General features: G+C 37.8%; 1 protein-coding gene across 1 annotated transcript in view; it reads right to left on the reverse strand.

Moving 5' to 3' along the window:
• TRIP12 (thyroid hormone receptor interactor 12) overlaps window positions 1-20,934 on the reverse strand; it is a 78,296-nt gene that overhangs the window by 9,780 nt on the left and 47,582 nt on the right. The window contains 27 exon segments of the mRNA XM_036388379.2: window positions 437-535; window positions 1,511-1,667; window positions 2,910-3,052; window positions 3,515-3,666; window positions 3,956-4,083; window positions 4,896-5,095; window positions 5,208-5,281; window positions 5,723-5,880; window positions 7,436-7,587; window positions 8,261-8,452; window positions 9,305-9,446; window positions 9,827-10,001; window positions 10,120-10,220; window positions 11,196-11,403; window positions 11,951-12,069; window positions 12,780-13,008; window positions 13,579-13,732; window positions 14,040-14,196; window positions 14,337-14,454; window positions 15,158-15,323; window positions 15,437-15,505; window positions 17,077-17,238; window positions 17,378-17,470; window positions 17,895-17,990; window positions 18,075-18,110; window positions 18,427-18,575; window positions 19,532-19,627. Coding sequence (XP_036244272.1) covers window positions 437-535; window positions 1,511-1,667; window positions 2,910-3,052; window positions 3,515-3,666; window positions 3,956-4,083; window positions 4,896-5,095; window positions 5,208-5,281; window positions 5,723-5,880; window positions 7,436-7,587; window positions 8,261-8,452; window positions 9,305-9,446; window positions 9,827-10,001; window positions 10,120-10,220; window positions 11,196-11,403; window positions 11,951-12,069; window positions 12,780-13,008; window positions 13,579-13,732; window positions 14,040-14,196; window positions 14,337-14,454; window positions 15,158-15,323; window positions 15,437-15,505; window positions 17,077-17,238; window positions 17,378-17,470; window positions 17,895-17,990; window positions 18,075-18,110; window positions 18,427-18,575; window positions 19,532-19,627 — 3,725 coding nt within the window.

Genomic DNA, 20,934 nt, shown 5'->3' on the forward strand with positions numbered 1-20,934 from the left:
CTTAGTCTGAGAAACATTATACAATATTTGCTATCAAAAAGACTACATGGCAAAAAGCATCTAGGAACCTAACTACAGAAACATTCACAACATGACAGAGGCAACCTGGAAAGACCAGGTAACAGGAAAGAGACAGTGCAGTAAAAGCATTAATCACCTAATGCTCATATATTGAGGAAACACACTGTTTGCTTAAGAGTTAGAAAAAAGGTGAGTTCTGCTGACTATAACTGATTATGAAATTTAGATCACAAAGAGCTTCTCCTAGCAACTAAAAATCACAACCAAGGATTAGGGATATATTAAAATAAAATTCTTTAGCACCAGCTACATGAAAGACAAAGGGTCTAACCAAGCCATTTTAAGAAAGCTGTAGCTATTTTGTATTAATCTTCAGTAAAAAGGGGATAAATTAGACTGCAGTGATATTACTTACTTCATTCTCATACTGGATTTCCAACATGGCTCTTGAACTGCCTAGATCCTGCATCACAGATTCTGCCTGTTTCAACAGCTCATCTCTGTTCACAGTGCGCTACAAATTAGAGAAGTTTTATGTAGTGAAATTATGGCTTCAAGTTCCAGCTCCCAAGGCAGTTACAACAGGTAAAAATCAGTTATGCACATTTTTCCACCCCATGCCAATAGTTCTACAGTTCGGCTCAACAATATGTAAGCTATTGCTTTGATATAATAATTTTTGCTTCTATATGAAAACTGCTTAGAACAAATGTGTTCAATATAAAATGAAAAAACAATGCCTTACACTTAACATCGGTATAATTAACAGGTACTATTCTTGCCAAGAGTATGGCAATAGGACTATGATACAGCAAAATATTGTCATGTGACATTAAATACCTCAAACTAATGTGTAGACAAGGAAATAGAGTAAAGATGCTAAAACCCAAACAAAAACCCCAACAGCACTGGGATTCCTACATGTGGGCAGCTATATTCTTTTTTAACTTGATTCTTGTGTCTCCTGCTGCTTTTCCCCACAGGTATTTGAGGTCATATAGTATGTAGAGCAGATACCATTTTAAAATAATGTATCTCCAGATTCAAGACAGACATCCAAGACTCCCTCAAACTGTGCACAGTCAGAGTTTACTTTTATTATGTTACGACAGGTGATTTACCTTCCCCAAATACAAGGACAGTATTTTTGCTTAAGGGTCTAACTCTCATACTTGAATTCTTCTGAGAATCAAGCAAAACAGATCTACAAGCCAGTGTGTGGAAATGTCACTAATGGTGTCTCAAACTCTGTGTTCACTGCTGCAGTTTGGTTCTGGAATTATGTCGGGTGCCCCTCCTGCCCTCATGCGGCCGGCATGGAGAAGACACTGCGCCCTCTGTTGGGGGACTGTAAGAACAAACCCACCTCCCCTTCCCGATCCCACCGAAACATCAACTTCTACAAACAAGCCTTGTTCCCAATGATATTCTTATAGACAACACAAAAACAAATAGATCCTTCATTCCATTTTAAAGAAGATCTACTTACTTTTTTTCTGTCCAGCCTTGGTGCCACTCTGCTATCCTGAGAATCTGACTGATTGATTTCTGGGTTAGTGTCCAGCAGCCTTTGCATGGCTCGATCACGATCAAAGGCCGTTACATAAAACAGCATTTGGCGGGTGTCAAATGGAAAGAAAAAAGGGCTGTGAAGAGCATTAGATTAGTCAGCTGTGCTCCATGCAGCATCTCAGACTAGCATTTGGTTTAAATCACAAGAGAAATCTAGTATGTCCAAAATGAGTGATTTATTACACTCTCTGGTGAAAGCAGCCTCCAAAGCACACTTTAGTTTTAGTTACAATGTGTAGGAGCAGGAGTTTTGAGAAATGCAATATATGAAGGAGATAAAAAATTCCAGAAACTTTTGACTCCTCTTGAGAAGTAACTCAAAATACTTCAATGCCTTGGCTGTGCAAAGTTTACATCAGAAAATAAAATTCCTTGTTCACTACTGTTCTGCAATTAATAAATCAAACAGATCAAAGATTTAAGCTCAAGCTCCCATATTTGGCAGCAGAAAGATATGAGAACCTGCCTAGAGCAGCACCACTACTCTACCTTCCACCATTTACAAAAAAATATGCTAAATAATCTGTGGAAGATTACCAGAGAAACTTCTTGTTTTAATTTATCACTCCCACTATTCTCAAAGGCATGTGTATGTTAACAGCTCGGTCCTCCATTGGCATTAAGTGGAAAGGCAGTTTTATTGAACAAATAATGCTACAGATGGTTAAGAATATACATTCATGCTCATCATCTTATCTGTAATGTTTATGAAGCAAGTTAGAGATGCTATTTTTAAACTTAAAAGCCAAAGAGTTTCTGAGTATGTATTTCCACAGTCATCAACAATATTGCTTTTATTAACATGCTTGAAAAACCCAAGAATGTCAACTCTGATTTCTCATTCTTTCAAGTGCAAGAACTTTACAGCTTGTATTCGGTAGAAGATACTACAAAGTACTATCTATATAGCATCATAAAAATTATTTTTATTCTTTTATCGGTATTGTTTATAAATGTATGTTCCTTTGTATCACACTGAACGTGCGAAGATAAATAGTGTGATATGGTAAGGATGCTATTAAGCAGTTTAACAGGAGAAAAAATATCACCTGAAAAATCAAAATTTCAGTGGAAAACCTTCAGATTGCTCAGCAATTCCTGTAAGAAGTGATCCAAACTCTGCAATACTCTATCTCTCAGAATGTGATTTAAACTATGCAATATAGGTGTAAACATCCATGCCACTATGTAACATGGCAATACTTCTATGACTGCATTTTGCACTCTCAAGTCCTGTAAGGATGATGCACTGTGCTGCCCAGGCAAGAGTCCTACTTAACTGGAATTAGAGACACTACACAGCAAATCACTCATACCATGTTTTTCCAAGTTCTGTCAGCCAAGTCGGGATGTTTCCTGTCATAATTACCAAAGGATCCTGAAGCTGCCTGTTTGCTTTTGCTGTCAGTTTACTGTTGATAAACTCCGAGGTTGGAATTATCTCCTTGCAGACTGCATTCTGTGTGAAATGAAAGCAATGTATTTCTAGTTAGAGAAATGCTGAAAGAAATCGCAAATCATTGTTAAAAAAACATTTTTAATGCTTCTAACTTGCTTAGTATGGAAAGTAAAAAAAACTTTCACTGCCATTTTGTTCATCCACAGTTTCAGACATGAAAGAAGGATTGAGTAGATGTTTACTACCAATGTTCTTTTCAGGAATAGCGTTGGTCTTGAACTTAAAGAAGGACAAAGCATGGATATTGTGTTCAAAGTAGTATAAAGAAAATATGACTGACATTAAAAATTTAAAGCCTTCATTTTTTCAGAAGTTAGACAAACATGAAGTGGAAGATGGCAGTACTTGCATTATTCTGTCTTCTTGAGGGGCAGTGGAGAGGGGGGAAAGGTTATTTAAAATGTTACAGATGGTTCTGTCCTGAATCAAGTATCAAAGTGATTTAAAAAGTGCTCTACTCACATCATACAAGTAATACCAGTATCGACTGATAGCATGTAAAACTCTCAAAAGAAGAATAACATCTAATGAGGGGTCTTCAAATGTTATATTTTCAGGTGGAGTAGATATGAGGTAAATTTCCAGTGGATTTAACACCGAAGGGCATACACCATCTAGCAGGAAAAAACAACATCTTAGCAAAACAATTCAATTAGAATTTTCCCAAGATTTAATTATTAGGAGTCTAGGTAGTATTAGTCATGGCATTCACTTAACTGCAACAATTAAGTTAAACAACTCAATAAATACCTTACTTTTAGTTTTAATATACAGCTAAATATATATGCTTACTATTTTTATACTATGCCTGCTTTAAAAGAAACACTATAGTGGCAGTAAACATTGTGAAAGTTCTGAGAGGACTGACAGGAAATCTAACCCATAGCAAGGCATCACACTCACCATGCCACAATTCATCATGCTTTTTAGAATTCCTAGGGGAGGTTTTTGTGGGAGCAGTTTGTGCTCTTCCTCTTTTACCCCCAACACAGTCCTTATTACCATCTTCATCCTCTCGCACAGGTTTGTACCTAAAAACCAAACAAAAGTTAAAAATATGTTTTGAAATGCTAAATTACAGGGAAACAAAAGCACTTTTAAAGGTGTTAGCTCTCAGATTTCCAGAACTTTCTTTGAATGACACTTAAAAGCAGAAAGACAAGAACACTGTACTGAGATATGATCCAGCCTCTGAAGCAAAGTATTTTACAGGGGAGAAAAAACAGGGACCCTTCAGCTCCATGAACTGGAAGGAGAGAAGGTGAATGTATCAACAAAACCCCGAAGTGACTGAGGTTAGAGAGTTAGGGGTAGGTTAGGTTTTGGCAATTTTTGGTTGTTGTTTTATGGGTTTTTATTTGCTTGCTTTTTTCTTTAGCACATTTAAATTTTTAAAAAGAAAGCAACTGCTGAATATTAAGATGTTCAGCACAGTCGTATGTCAATGTTTCTGGCAAAGTATGGCCACAGGATACATTCATTTTCACAGCAATCAACTGGGAAAATTAGTATGAAGTCAACCATTAGTTGTATACTGCACATTCTCTACTGTTTGTGGTTAGTTATCTAACACTAAGAATGGTTCCCCCCCCCCCCCATCTAGCAGGTGTCATTTGAAATTCCCCATTTCTTGTTCACCAGCTTTACTCAGGAGCTAGAAAGAAGATCAGGAGCTAGCAATGAATTCTTCCTGTTTTAAGTATCTCAAGCACATCAGAAATTCAAAGCTCCACATTTTTCAAAGGGATAAAAAAGAAGACAGACAGCTATATTTCAAATTTCTTGGTGTATATACATTTATTAAACTGGAGAAGTTATTCCTGGGTTTCTGTAGGCAACTTACCAAATAGTGTGCGTTTTTGTCCAAATCCCAGCTCTCCCCAGTGGGTTACTTTCATCATCTGTAGACTCCCTCTCTTCCTCAGCTTGCAAACTGTACTGCCTGACTGCCTGGTACACAGTCATATTGTATGGCAGCAAGTGATCTCCAATGTAAAACTGCAATCTATGTCTCACATTCCCTGAATTTAAGAATTGAGCAGCCTGAACAACCAAAAAACACAAAAACAACAACCATTCAAGTGAGGAAACTTGTTGCATAGCTTTTCTTTAAGGCCCTCCTCACCCTCCCTGCACTCCCAGAGCAAAAGCTTACCAAAGATTCATCTATTTCTTCATCTGACCCATCATCATCACTATCTTCATCATCTTCTCTAACTCTTCCATAGCCTGAGGCAAGAGACAAGACATCCTTATTTGCTTTTATTCATGAAAAGGTAACAATGCTTTGGTACTCTGTCTGTTATAACTACTAAAACTTTTAAAACAGTTCCAAAATGTATCAGTTAAAAACAGTAAGATTCAGAACTGCTAAAACAAATTTCAGTATCAACACCTGGCATCAAAATTGCCAAGCTACAGCCAGTGTGACAGTAAAGCAGTAATACCTCTGTTAGTATTTTGACTGAACTGTTTACCACAGGAAACAGTTTGTCCCAGAAAAGGAAGATTCTCTACAGCTTTTATCTCCTCCCTTGTGAGCAAGGTTATCTTCATAGGTACCTTCCATTTGTCTTCAGCATAACCCTCACAGGTTTTTACAGACTCTACACTGACAGCAGGAACTATTCCAAAAAGGAAAATGCAAGTGACTGTGAAATAAATAAATACCTCTAACTACAAGGTATCTTTCAATGGCTTGTACCAAAGCCAGAGGATCAATCTTCACAGGTCCACCTTTCCACTGTTTCACATTAGCACAGTCTGGATGTCTTTGCAGTTGGCATTTTAACTGATGTGTATTGAAGAATTTTAAAGCTTGGGATCCTCTGTTAAGAGAAAAACTCAAAATAATTTGTGAAAAAAGTTGCTACACAAAGAATCTAATAACCACAATTGCATTAAAAATGCAGTAAAATAGGCTTACACATGCATTTACAATTTTACTTGTTCAGAGTATTATTTGTCAGACTGTTTCTCTAAAAATAAGCTAATATGGTTTGGATAAAAAGTTTTCATCTACAAGAACACCAGAATCCAAGTTGGACAAAATCTGGAAGAGAGGTTCTATGAATTAAGAGAAAGCCCAGCCTGAGGTCTGATTACAAGATGGCCTATATTGGCCATCTTCAAAATCTGAAGCAGTTCAGTGGTCAGCTGATGGCACAGATTTAAAGCTGTGCTTATGTGCAGTGCAACAAGGATCAGAAATGGGCATGGAAAATGCAAGTATTCATTTAAATGGATTTTTTTCAATAAGGACCTAAAGAGAAAACCTGAAAGCTCCTCTGTTTTTTTTCTTGCCAAGAATAGTTTATATATACATTCCACCTCACCAAACTACCAATACTCAAGCTAGCTGGTTTATACAACAAGCCTCTTATCTTGGGCTGCTTCTATTTCCAGGTGCTAGTAAAAGACTACCAAAACTTAATGCTTCAAAATCCTCACTGACATAATCCACAGTAAAACTTGCAGTCAAACGATGCTACAGCACTCTGGCTTCTTGTGTTTCATTTTCTATCAAAAAGAAGAGCAGGATTTTGCTTCTCTGATTAGCAGCTTTTTAATTTTGGTCGTTATCCCACTTTTTACCAAAATAATATACATAAGGAAGCATTCTGAGATTACAGAGCACATACTATATGCAAAAGCCAGTATAGAGACACTAATTTCTCCTAATAAGAAATCTGTGTACTGCATTAATTCCCACTGATTTTAAGTTTCACCAAAAAAGTACTGAATTTTCATGTTAGATTAATGCTATAGTGTGAGGTATAGAAAAGAAATTGTAGAAACAGGTCCTTATTCACTCAGATTTGTTACTTAAAACACAACTACTAAGCTGGATTCCAAATTTATTCTGTATCTTAAGACCCAGGGTTGGCCTATAGCTATTTTAAACTCTATTCACAGCCAAGACTTATCACTTAATCCACTACCATCCTAGAGAACAGAACCTAGATGAATAATGAAGTTGAGCACTGTAATACACTCTCTGCAATTTAATTCCTCTGCTAAAAAGCATCAGTGTCCAAGCAATAGATTGTTTCTTTCCAGTGTTTGTTACGTGGGGACAAGGAAGACATTTGGATATTTAAAGGGTAAATTTAGAGATTGCATTTAAACTTAATCTACCACCCCCAATTTAAGTGAGACAAGTTTCAAGATGGTAAGCAAACATTTAGAAAAATATTCCATCTTCTACTGACTAAAAAAAAACCCAACTGTGTCATTGCTTCTGTCTTTAATAAGGCCAGAATTTTCCACTACCTCCTCTGGTAATTGTACTTCTACTTGTACTTGTCCTTTTAGTGTTGCTTGAAACAAGTTTTAGAAAACAAAAGCTTCCAACAAAACTGTTACCTGAGCATTAATCCTTACCTGCTCCCTGTTCCATTTCCACTAGGGAAGTCATGCACTTTAACAGGAAACTGTTCCATCTGACTGAGGCAGTTGTTCATTTTATGGACTAATGCCAACAAAGGTGCGTTTTCTAATGGCTCTAATCTTCCAAGGGGCTCTTCTCCAGGAAGCTGAAATACAGTCCAGTCTTTAGTTACCTGCTTGAATTAAAACATCCTAAACGATTTATACCATTAATTAAGAATCCCTGCTCTCACTGAAAGTAGCAGCAGTATGAGGATGAGTAAATGACACACGTTTATCAAAGAGCTGTTTCAAAGAATGGACTTTTCTCTCCTGGTTTCAACTGAATAGTCCAACAGATTGTAAGCATTCACTCTTAACCATGAACAACAAGCTTTTTGGAAGTTTTAGTTATCTGCTTTTCTTTCTTCCACTTCAAATTTCTTCCTTTAAAAACAGAACACTAGTATCTTGCAGTATTTAGTCCTAAGTGATAATGTTACTATCCAAACTCTTTCCATATCAACTTCTTAAAAGACAGAAACAACTTTTAAGTCGTTCAAGACTCAGACAATTGGCCATTTTGGCATTTTTTCCACTGCTGTGTGGAACTTTCTGTGATTACTCAAAATCACAGGTTGCTCAAAAAAGTTCATGACCTATAAAAATGCTGAACAATGTGAAAGTTGCAGTTTTATACAACTTATACATGAACAAAACATTCTTTCTGTATTCCACCTTTAAGATAAGGTCAACAGAAAACCTTTCAGATTTTTTTTGAGAAAGTTGTCTTTCTCTCAAATTTTCTAAGAATGAAAAAAAATAAAAAAGAAAACTTACTGGAGAAGAAAAAAATACATGAAGAAATCTTTTCAATCTGATATCCCTGCTAACAGCATCTTTTTCACTTTTAGATGTCAAATAGAGCAGCAGTTGTTTAACAAACCCACTATGCTGGATTTCAAATGAGGAGACGTCAGATTCCGAGACAATGCTACGGATTTCTACAAGGCACTCTGTTCCACCATCCACCTGAAAAATATGAACAGTGTTTTACTACCCAGGTAGTACAGGCTTAAGAAATGCTAGCTTTCCTTCTACTGCATGGAACAGCTCTAAAGGTTGGGGGGGGGGGGGGGGGGAAAGAAAGTCTGGAATGTACAGTAACTCAATACAAGCAGCAATGCAGGGCAAATAATCTGAGGATAAGCACGTCTCTATTCAAGGGGAGACATTACTGGCAACATCTACATTTTCTCTACTTTGAGAGAAATACAAGGTGCCATTTCCATCTTATGCAAGGTAAAGATAGCCCCCCTGCTTGGAGCTTTTCTGTTTGGGGGAAAAAAAGCTACTAACAAAACCCTAACAACTCAGATTGCTGTATGTTTTATGTGACATCTGTGTGGGAGAGAGGAGGTGGGAAAGTTTCATATTTTAACCATTGCTCAGATCAAAGCACAGAACACAGCTCAGCTCATGTGCTGGTTTAGAAGTTACATGTTTGGACCACCTATCAAGGAGCACAACTGTCTGAAAAGTAACGCTGAAGTTCTTGACATGCACCACATTTACCTCAATCTGTATTATCTTCTATAATTTTAACAAAATGCTGCTTCCTTCTCTTCTCCCCCCAGTCTCAAAGTTCTTACTACACCAGTATTGTTCTTTAAGAATAAAGTTAATCCCTGACACTTAACTGTAGAACTTTTGAATGTGAAATGATATGCAAATGACACATTGCTAGGATGGGTCTTTTATCATAAAGTGGCGTGTGTCAGAGCGTACACACTCATTCTAAAAAATTACTCCAAGTCATAATGACTCATAAGTCAAGGCAAGAAATGACTGCCCCCCATTCTAAGTAAGTTTGCCACTTCTAACCTGGAGGTTGAGTTGTTCAGTTGCAGTGCAAAGTCTCTGTAATACATTTAGTGCAGGATTGCTTCCATCCATGTTTTCAGAACTAAAGTAATGTTCGACAAATTTATGGGCTTGCTCCTTGATCCAGCCCTTAATTTTTTCTCTGTAAAGAAGCACACAAAAGGCATTTAGCCACACTTAGCATCTGCATACATCAATATTACAAGTAAATACAGCCTGAGTATAATTTTCACCATGTTAAACAGCAGTCACAGAAAACCCTTTACTTTCACTCCAACATCATCAAGTACTTTTCTCTGTAGATCACTTCTTGCATGGTTTTTCCTCAGTTCTCCAATTTTCCCCCACCATGCACCTTTAAACTATTCAGATGTTATTCTCTCTACCTTAATTTCTTGATTCTTTTCCCAGAAATTTTTTAACTGTGGTTAAGCTCCAACCTCTTTGTAGGTGCTACCTCATCACCTGATCATGGTCAACATCATGTTACAAGTACTGTGATATTTTTTTGTGTGTGTGTACCTGTTATTGGAAATGGTATCCTTGGAAGCAGCCCTTGCAAGACCACTTACTCCTGCTGTTCGTGCTGGTTCAATATTATTACTGTTGGACTGTGTGCTTAATCTTCCCCATGTTTTAGGATTCAAACTTGCCAAGAAAGATGATTTAGGAGACTGTGTAGTTGTAGGGCTTTTAGCTGGAGGAAGTAAAGACAAAATTTAAGAGAATCAAGAGGTTTATCACAGCTAATTCTTTCTGCAGTTTATAAATGTAGTTTAAAAGGAGATAAGAGTATCATGTTCAGAATTATTTACCTTGATTGTCTACTTTGTCATCATCTCTTGGGGGGGAGTATTTTGGTCTCCTTGGCCCTCGTTTTGGCAGTCTTTTTCTCTTTAGAACATCACTCAGTCGTCTGCCCAAATTTAAAAATAAAGTTACTCATTTCCACCCACAAACATACTCATGCACACACCCCTCTCTCAAGTTTAAGATGCATCTGCCAACTACTTCCTTGAGAGTTAAAGACCAGGTTCCATCCCGTAACCAGGATATTCACTAACTCCATCCAGTAAGAAAGAGTTCTGCTGCTTGTCATCTTTCTATTATGAGCAGCCAAATACAGCCAGAAGTGACACTACATAGTTTTTTCATGATTTTCATGCTTTAATTTGTGTAACCATTTGTTTATCCATTTATTTGAATACACTTAAAATGAAAAAAAATTCCACAAATCTCTACTGAATAAAGACCAACCAACATTGGATATTTGACATGCCTCCTCTACAAAAGCACAGAAAACACTTCTTAAACAATTTGTGGCATTTCTACTTATCAATCACTACATTTCACAAGTTCACATATTTCAATTCTTGTTTAAAGTGACAAATATTTGACCTTTAAAATAAGAGCAAACTAGTAATTTATTCCTACACTGTATTTTAATTCTACAAGTGTTCAAAATTATTGCCTTTCAACAAAACTTAAGGACAATTTATTTTTTCTCTAGTCTCCAGAAGAAAGGAACCATGCTCCATAGCTCTCAAAGAATCACTGTCCTCAACAGTTAGATGTGAGACTATAAGATGTTGCTCTTGACAGTCTCCCAAAACAGAAAATTATTTAATATAATTATGACCTAACTATTCGGTCACTTTTTTTCCTCTTTTAAACATTTAATATAAAATATATCAAAACTACCCATTGAAAAATTCAACATCACTCCAATTTTGTTCTTTTGAGCAAAATACCACAGCAAAATGCAGATGATAATGTGGGCAGCCCATGTTACCCTAGACATTTTTTTAAAAAATAAGGTAAGAAAAACGCAAACCCCCACAAGAAAGCACCAAAGCCAGAATGCAGATGACTCTTCAGGAAGTGCACTTACCCCTGTGGGCTCAGATCCAAGGAATCCTCCCGGCTGTGCTGCAAGCTGGGAGAGCCCAGATCTGCAGCTGCATTGCTGGCAGCAGTGGCTGTCCCAGTACTTATGGTTGTAGTGGTTCCCAGCGTCCCTGACCCATTGGTGCATACCTTCGGGGGGCTTGTTAGCAAAGCCTCAGACTCTGCCAAGTTTTTCACTTGGTGCATCACCCCTTAGAGAAAGAAGAGATCTTTGTTTGGTGGCTTGGTCTGGGGTCGGGGGAGAGGAGGGGGTGGTAGAGATGCGGTCATAGGAACAAGTGTGTTTGAAAATGTAGAACTGAATGTCACTTGAACCTCTGCTTTGACTATGGCAGTATTTGCTCACCCCACCCATCAATACCAAGCTTTAAAGGCAGTTCAATCTTTTCTTCAAAAAGTTAACCTACATGGTTTAAAAATAAAAAATTAGAGCAGTACGAACAGTAGCTAAAGGAACCCCAAGTGCAAAGACAAGTACAAAGCCTTCTTCAGCCTAAGTGAGTTCACCAGTATCCAGTAAGCCTGTACGAACTTGCTTCAGACTCTGAAAACACAAGCTTGTTTCCTCCAGAGTCTGGGCCAGCTCCTCCCTGCTAGTATGAAGTATCTTGCACAGGTCTGCCTTTATTATTCAAGAACAATATTCAATTTTTACAGCTTGGGAAAAGTGGACACACATTTTTAAAATACTACATAAAGAGGTGAAGAGAAAAGAAAAAAAAGGAAACCATGATTTACCTTCTCTTCTGAAGTAAACACTAAAAATGTCAGGTAACTTTTGCATTAAAATCTCTGCCATCTGCAGGGCTCCAACTACTATCTTAAGGTCTTGACTCGACAGCATGGAGGCAATATGACTAAAACAGATAATTTATTAGAATTAGCTTTGTGAGGCTTTGGCCGATTTTTTCTTTTTAAATCAAATCAGTTCATCTTGCATACACACGGCACTGGAGACTGAAAGCAAACAAATTTCACAATGCTTTTATAAAAGCTATCAATAAAAGGACTGAAACAGCTCTCTTCCTACCTATATCACTTTTACCAAGTTTTGACATAGCATAAAGGAGAGAGTCTTTTATAAACATTATGTTCTGGAACTCAGTATTGTCTCTGAAAATCTCTTTGGTTTATTTTCCAGTTGCATCCTCAGATCCCCAACTTTACATGTAACGTGTAGGAGAGGTTTCATGAATAAAACTTACCAATTGAATGCTATTAGTGTCTGTTACTGTTCACATTGTATTACCTCAAAAGTTATCTTGCCCTCAGAATTTCATAGGCAAGTTTTAGAAATCAAAAAACCAATAAAGGGTAGTATTTGACACTTCTAGTACACACAGCCAGAGGCAACCTAAGTTTCTAGTAAGAATGTCTAGCATTGGCAACTACTGCAAAATCTATGATGCAAAAAACATCCTGCAGAGCTGGCAGCTTCAGCTTTTTAAAAATAAGTAAGACTTTTAAAGTATCATTTTCCCCTGAAAAAGATGATTCAAAAAAAGTAATCAAAAGTTTGAGCTGCAAGCTCAAAATTAGGTTCATTTGCAGCAGTTAAAGAACCCACCTTGAAACAGCATGGTTTTTCAGCACATCCTTCAGAAGTTCAGCATCAGCAAAATAAATTATCCTAAGAATTGCTCTAAGGCACTTGTGTCTAACAGCAGGTCCAGCTGAAGAACTATATACTTCATAAAGAACACCAAACAGTGTTTTGATAAAGGATTTTGCCAGTTCTGGGTCCTCTTTCATTAACTGTGCTCGAGCATCATCCTTCTTCAATTCCGAATGTCCACCTGTGAGAAAGTGCACAACAAATCACTGGACAGACCTTTGCATCTTTGCTCTGATAATTAATTTCTTTTGTTAAAACTGATTCAATTCAGCTCTCAAATTGAGAAAATTCAAGAACCAGAAGTCAAAGTGAGTAAGAAGGTACAAAACCTACTCTTTCAAGGAGTTTAATCTGTTTTTCTTCAGTTTTCTTAAGTATTTCTGTATAACAGTAAGAAGCCCTCACAGAGTCTTCCTTAAATAAAAGAGCTGTATGAATAGAAGTGTTTCAGAAATCCCAAGCCAGGAACACCCCAGCTCCCCCCCAGTTCGATACAGGTTCAGGTCCCAGGAGGAGCTTACATGTTAAAAAGCACACATGTCAATAGTATAAGCTTTGTTATGAAATTTTCTACATTCATGTAAATCAGAATAGTTTGATGTTCCACAGAAGCCATAAGAAATTTATTCATTAAGAAGTAAATGGCTGCACAACCCAACATATATTAGCCACAGCTAGAGAGCACTGGTGTTTCCTGAGCTGTACTTACTAGTACACAGTACTTACTAGTGTTACTACCCACAGTACTTACTAGTGTTTGTACTGGCTAAAGGGTTTGGTTTTCGCTGAATGGCACGAGCTGTTCCAGTATCCTCATTTATTTGCTGCATAGAGTTAAAATCAATAGTATAGACACGCCCAAGCGTAGACAGGCTTATCTCATCCTCACCAACCTGATGAGCTGCCTAAAATCAAGGAAGAATATAAAGTTAAGAAACCCCTAATAAACAGAAGACTATATGAAAGGTGAGGAGAGGGGTAACAGAGTAGGAAAAACAGTGACAGAAATTCAGTAAGAACAGCAAGTAAGTGATTTTGTATGGCTGAACACCAAAATAGTGCAATATTACAGCAGGATGTTTGAGGAAACTTGCGTTTCTTACTCAGAAAGATCAAGAGTGGTATCTTTAAAGACAGAGAAAGCACCCAATTCCCTATACAACCGCACGCAGATTTGAAAAGCATCACCACACAAATGTGTGGAATTACTACCTCTATTATTCGACTATCAATCCTGTTATAGGGATGCCAGAGACCCCTGTCATCTCGCCATTGCCATATTGCACCATCTGTATTTTGTGCATTTCCTTTCTTTAGCATAGTATCAACAGCAAAGATCCCCTCTTTTGGCAGGCAAGGCATCAGTTCACTGTAAAGAACATTAAAACAGTATTTTACTAGAAGTATACAATCAAGTCCATCTAAGCTGAAAACTGTTTGCCTTATTTTAGTCAAGTTAAGGATTTTAACATACCAACCACACCCAAAACCTAGGCCTGCAAGACTTACCAGATAAGAGAAGTAAGTTCATAAAGTTCTTGAGGACTTCGTGGAACAAGGTCAATTTGTTCTTGACAACTCCCATTTGAGGCTCCACAAAGGAGGAAGTGAAGCGTTTCTGCAATATCTATAAAAAATTATTATTCATGAGATGCCTGCATCAGATATGGATTCCATTTTCTTTTGGACACTACACAGAAGAGATAGTTACTACCCAAAGCAAACAGAGAGTGGACTATATGACAAAAGTGTTTCTTTGAACACTAAGAAATGTGTTCGTTCTCAGGTCTGGAGTTTGTGGCTTTTTTAGGTTTGTGATTCTTTCCTTTAAGGGACAACTACGGGAGAAATACCACTCAATATACAAGACACAGAAGAAAACAGGGAAAGATACAGGATAGTTGAAGGGGTCAGTCAAAATTTGTGAGATGGAACAAAGAAAACAAGTGACAACTAAGACAGCTCTACAGCAGTTACTTTCATTAGTGTTTTCCCCTAGAAAAGTACTTAAAGCACAGTGTTCCCCCACATGGTCACAACTAAGAAAAGAATTATTCAGCTTGTATTGGAATGAGAACAGCCTGTGCAGCCAATACAGACTCAAAATTAAATGAGCACTGCAGTGACAACAGCTAGGAAAAAAGGATAAAAACCTCTCTGGATAAAAGCTTTCAACAAGTTTAAATCAACTTTTTATCCCAAGGGAAACAGTAAGAGAGAGAAAAACTGAAAGAACAGAGTATTTATATAATCAAGTACATAGAGGTCCACACTGATTGTAAGCATTAACATGAACAGGCCCCCTGGAACACAGAAGAGTAAAAACTCACTTTGCTTCATAAGCTGGACTGCAAGTGTGGGGCAGTTGGAGCACATCAGGGAGAACATGCGCACCACCATGATGAACATTCCTGAGCTCAGGATAGGAGGTGTCACAACCAAGAGCTGCTGGATATTTGTCAACAAGTCCTTGGAAGCAACCTGCTGCAGCAAGTTCTTCAAGAAGGGAACAACAAAATGGGAAACATTAGTCCTTGAAAGGTGAGCTCTCAAGAGAAACAGGGTGGGTGGAGAAGAAAGCAGAAATGCACCCCCATCCACACTCTTACCTCTTCATGCTGGAAGTTGTCCACTAGCCGTGCAAAACACAGACAAGTGCTTTCAACAGACTTTTTGTCCTGTTATAAGAAAGTTTTGTTTAAATTGAAATGTTTTAACTTGCATTAGAACATGCTGCCATTTTGAGGCATTCATAAAATTTCTCCAAAAGGGCCAGTCTAATCACATTTTACAGAACATGACCTCCTGATATAGCTGTGCTTCCTACATATTCCCTGGGAAACACCCCCCACCTTGCAACACAAATACCTTTAGGGACCTTTAGAGATAAATAAATTGATCTCTAATAGTCCTTCTGGATTCTGAAAGGAGGAAACAATAGGGAAAAACTGAAGTAACAGGAGTTATAGATAATAAGCAGGAGTGAACACTACTATTCTACAGACTACATGAAGCCTGATTTTGATATTATGCAGCACATACAACACAGCAAATTCAAAGAGACAAGTAAAGACTGCCTTGAAAATAGCTCTGGTTAAAAGTTCAATGAAATGCTCAAAAAACTTCACCTGAACATAATAAAACACTAACTGTAAAGGTAGCTGAGCACTGGACGAGGTTAGCCTGAGAGATTAAGTCTCCATCCTTGGAGATATTTAAAAACGGAAAAAAAAAAAACCTCATCTGGACATGCTCCTGGCAATCTGCTCTAGCTCAACTTGCAGGGAAGCTAGGACTAGGTAACAGGGATCTCTTCCAACCTCAACTATTTTGTTAAGAGCTAATGCAAGATTCTTTTCGAGAAAATTTCCACTTCAAAATTTCTTGAAATCTTACTTTGGTGGGTTGCAGCTTCTCTTCAGAGATCAGGATCAGTACTTGTCCCTACTACTGGTGAGAATGATGCTTCCTGTTTCTAGAGTACAATCTAAAGCTGTCATTTGGCTTCTTAGAAGCTGCCTCAAAGATTCAAGCAGTCTTTCAGCAAGACGATGTAGGCAAAATTAAGAACAGCACAAGAATACATAAAACCATTACCTGGAAGCTTCCAATTATTTGCATTTGTTAACAGACAAAATATTTCTCCTTTTTCATCTTTTTAACAGGGATCTGCCAACCAAGCAGATCACCAAAAAGCTCTTTTGGAGCAGCAGTTATTTTAGGTGCTCATTTATAAACACAGCAGCACTGCATGATATGTAGCCCTGAGGAGCCCCTTGATTTCAGATTCATCACTTCAAACTATTGTACAAAATCAGGAACTTTTCAAAAATGCCGTAAAATCCCCCAAAAAGTTAAAGCACAAAAAACGCACAAAAACTGAAACAGAGGGTGTTCTGATTTAAAGTGGGAGAGAACCTTGCAGCCCATCTGTTAAGAAAAAATAAAACCAGCAATGCTACTGGACTTCGTCTTACTGTTGTCCTTGTTCTTACAAGGACTACAAAACCATTACTCATACTTTGAGTTAAAGTATCTTATTTGTCTTGTTTTATAAAATGTCAGTTACAGAACCACAGAAGGTCCATATGTACATTGGTATATCACAACCTGACAGTATAGAAACTTGAACTCAATTATCACCTTGCAAAGGCAAATAACACACAGCAAAGAAACAGGTATCTGGAGACATCCTTAGACTGCTTTCAGATCAAAATCAAGATGTTCCATTTTTTTAACAACTTCTTACCTGATGGGTTAACCTTTGTGTTAGCAGTGGCAAAGAGTCTGCCACAAAGTGAAACTCATCAGGTGTTATACTCTGGCAGCAGTTGGCGGCAATAGCTAGTGCATTCCTTTGTGCATTTATACTGAAGAATTCCAGATACAGCAAACAGTCTGCCAACCCACCCTGTAACAAAACAAACAAACATTTTCACTCTCAGTACTGCTGAAGTCACAGAAAGTTGTTTTCTTATTTCATCTTCACAGACGATCCCCAAGATGTAGAGCTGGCAGAGGCAAACCTGCCTTGTTTTGGTTTTACTTACTGCCTGCAGAATGGCTTTACTGTGCCTGCGTGACAACATCTCCAGGGCTGTGAGCGCCTGCTCTGCCACATCAATGCACTGGATAACTTGCAGCTACAAGAAAACAAAAAGGCTGGTATATCAACTTCTAAACAGATTTTCAAAAATAATCATCTTGATTAACACTCAGACACACAGCCTCTACCAAGACACATATGCTAATGAGGCCAGCTCTGACTAAGCCTGACAGTCTAAGGCTACCCCAGCCATGGAGCTACTCCAAGGGGTAAAAGCTCATTTATTTACACATTTTGTATGTTTGTAACACCAATCCAACAAAAAGTTCTCAGTGAAGGAGAGAGCACTTTTCAGTAAGGGTGAGAGCAAAGATTAAGCCTGGCTTTAGAAGCTTATCATGCACTTTGTATTACCTTGTAAGCCAGGAAAAGAAGCCACTATCTTAATGGCATTTTCTAAAGTTAAAACAAACTATATAATCCCCTCATGCTGTTTTATCACTGTTTTGATTTCATTTTACCTTTTCCAAGAAGACAGGAATTGCATCTACCACTACAGCAGATGATCTGGGAAGTGCTTCCATCATGTATGTTAAGGCCCGACATGCATGATTCATCTATTAAATACACAGATATTTGATTTTAAGTTCAGATAACATTTTAATATTTCAAAAGCTTCTTAAATATTACAAACTACTTACAATGTCAAAGTTGTGCTCCATCTGCAGCAGCGTTATCTGTTTAAAAAAAAGTATTGTTTGTTTAAAAAAATGTATCTAGATATCATCATAAAAACGGTACAAATCACTACTGTAGCTTTTGACTCAGGATTCTGGATGTTAGTAAGAATTCCAAAACAACCACTGCCTATTCTTGAGCTATTAAAAAATTAATAGAACTATAAAATTTAGCAAAACATCCTCTCAAAACCAAATAATAAGATAGATACACACACACATTAAGAAGACAATATAAATAGTGATGATTTAATTTAATCAAGACATTGAGTGAAACATTATATCCTCCGACAGAAATCTGAGATTAAATCTTTACCAAAGCTGGTACAACACTCTTGACTGGAAATCCTCCTAATGTTTCTTCATTTCCCATAACCAACAGCTGGCACATCTCAATCACTGCCTGTAGTTGCTGACTTTCATCAGTGGCTTGGAGACCTTGTAAAAGCTGTTGAGCTTTAGAACCTAGATATCCAGAAAAAAATTTAGGAAAAAAGGTATTAGAAAGTGTACAAGGGAACTGTTATGCTATACTTCTGCCAGAGTGGAAGACCAGAGATAGTTTGTTTTCCTCTGTATTTGTAGTTTCATTTCCTTTCCCTGTCATAAAAAGGGGGAATAGGGAAGGGAGACAAAAATCTCACTCTTGGCTGCCTTTCCAGTGCAGACTGGTCAGCACAGGGAGTCCACCACACTGCTCAGCACAGCCATCTTGCCAACCTACAGCAGGAACCCAAACCATCCCACCTTTGTGCAGCACCCCCCAGTTAATCCAGCACATGGAGCACCCATGAGACCCCATCCTCTTCTTGGCATGCAGTGTAACAGGCTGCCTCTGGCTCTCCTGGGAAGCCAGACTTGGACTGGAAGGTGCACATCTCATCCAGCTGCATAGCGCAGACCTGGTGCAACAAGTCTGACCCACATTCTCACTGACACAACGTCTGAAGGAAATCCATTCTGTCCAAAACCGAAGACACTTTTGAAACTAAAACCAACATAACTTAGAACCGACATTTACTAATTGTTTTAAAGCTAGCTTAAGCATTTGTTTAAAGCTAGCAAAAAACCCAAAGGGGTTGGAGAGGTCTTTTGTTAAGCAGCCCATCATGCAAAAGAAAAAGATAAGGAAGGGGTGAAAAGGTAAGAACCCTCCCTTCCCCACCTAGAAGGGAACATTAAGATGCCCCAAAAAAGAAAAGCAAAGAAATACAGCTAAGGCAAATTTTTCTTCCTTAAAGGAAGACAAGCAAATTAGAATTGCTGACAAGTGGTCCAGCACTATCATGACATACAAGTCTCAACATGTAAAATACTATATTAAACTATGAAGCTAATACAAATATTAGATTTACTACTGGCTGAATTCTACTAGTCTGGAAGTGGAAAGAATTAAGTCAAATTAGACAAACTTTGCTTACTAGCTCCACTTCCAATTGTCCTGTGGAAGAGCTGCGACATCCGAGGACCAAGAGGGCCAAACAGGTGAGGAGGAAGACCCCTAGCCTCTAATAGAGCTAAAAGCAAACAGAGGATAACAGCCATTGTCAAAGCTTCTATGTATATTTTTAAAAGCTTAAATTCCGTGATGTTATCATTTAAGACTACTAGAATGTTGATATTTAAAGAGTTAGGATTAGATGATTGCAGCTACCTCGATTTTGAAAAAAACATCAAAAAGATGACCTTAAAGGAACAAGTAACTAATTTTTGCTTGTGTCAGAGCAGTAAGGTCCTTTACAAAGTCACCCGCTGAGTTTGCACAGCTGTGTATTTCACAAAAGTAACCTCATCTATATTAAACTGTTATAAGCCTAGAGCCAGAGCAGCAAATACATCAGGCTGCAATTTCAAAGCTGAACTCAAACTACACAGGATAGGTTAAGCTTATCTTCATGTTTTCAGGACCTGCAGGCACTACTACTCTGAAAAAAATGGCACTGAAAAACAGGTTCAACAGCTTTATTTGCTGATGAGCAGGAGAAGGAAGAACTCTAGTAAGTATTAGCGGGTTTCTCTTCTGATTAATTTTCAACACTTTGTTACAGTACTGTTACTTAAGCTAAACTAAGTGGGTGATTCTGATTTTTTTTGTAAGCAACCATCACTACTGCTGATCATTAATAGTGAAAACCAATTTAGCCCAATATTTCTAATGCATACCTATACTTACTGAGAACTGTAAGCAAGTGAACTGATACTGACAGCACTCCCACATTAAATATACAGATTAACAAAAACCTGTCATTTGCAAGGGAGATGATGATCTCAGGACTCCCTGCAATGTAGTAGCAAATCATTAGACCAGTTGCAGGACATGCATACTGAGTTTATATCTGTCATACTCTCTGGTTTTGAGGGACCAGGCTCTTTAGCCCAAGCACAAAAGCAAGCATTTTAAGAACATTCAGACTTTTTTTGGTCAAAGCTTACAGCAACATGGGTACCAATGACAAGCACAAAAAAAAATGTTATCCAGAAGCAGGCAGAGTATAGTAGGCCTAACCTACCCTCTAAACTTAAAACATGCTTGCAAAGAATATTTTCATATTTGAGCTTACACACTTAATAGGACTGAGTTCTCAGTTCTCTCCCCCCACCTCCTTTTAGAAAATCATCAGAAGTAGGGTATTACACACCATTTAAATTAATAAAGACACTACCCCACCCCCTCCTCCAGACATCCTTGCATCTTTCATGAATTAAGGCTTGTAAATCCCTACTTCAGAATTACTGTGAGCAGAAACACATTCACAGACAATGAAACAAAATAGAGCCTTCTCACTTGAATGTCATACAGAATTTGTGTAGGTATGGTTATTTA

The sequence above is a fragment of the Molothrus ater genome, chromosome 10 (assembly GCF_012460135.2).
Source record: "Molothrus ater isolate BHLD 08-10-18 breed brown headed cowbird chromosome 10, BPBGC_Mater_1.1, whole genome shotgun sequence".
Taxonomy (NCBI): domain Eukaryota; kingdom Metazoa; phylum Chordata; class Aves; order Passeriformes; family Icteridae; genus Molothrus; species Molothrus ater.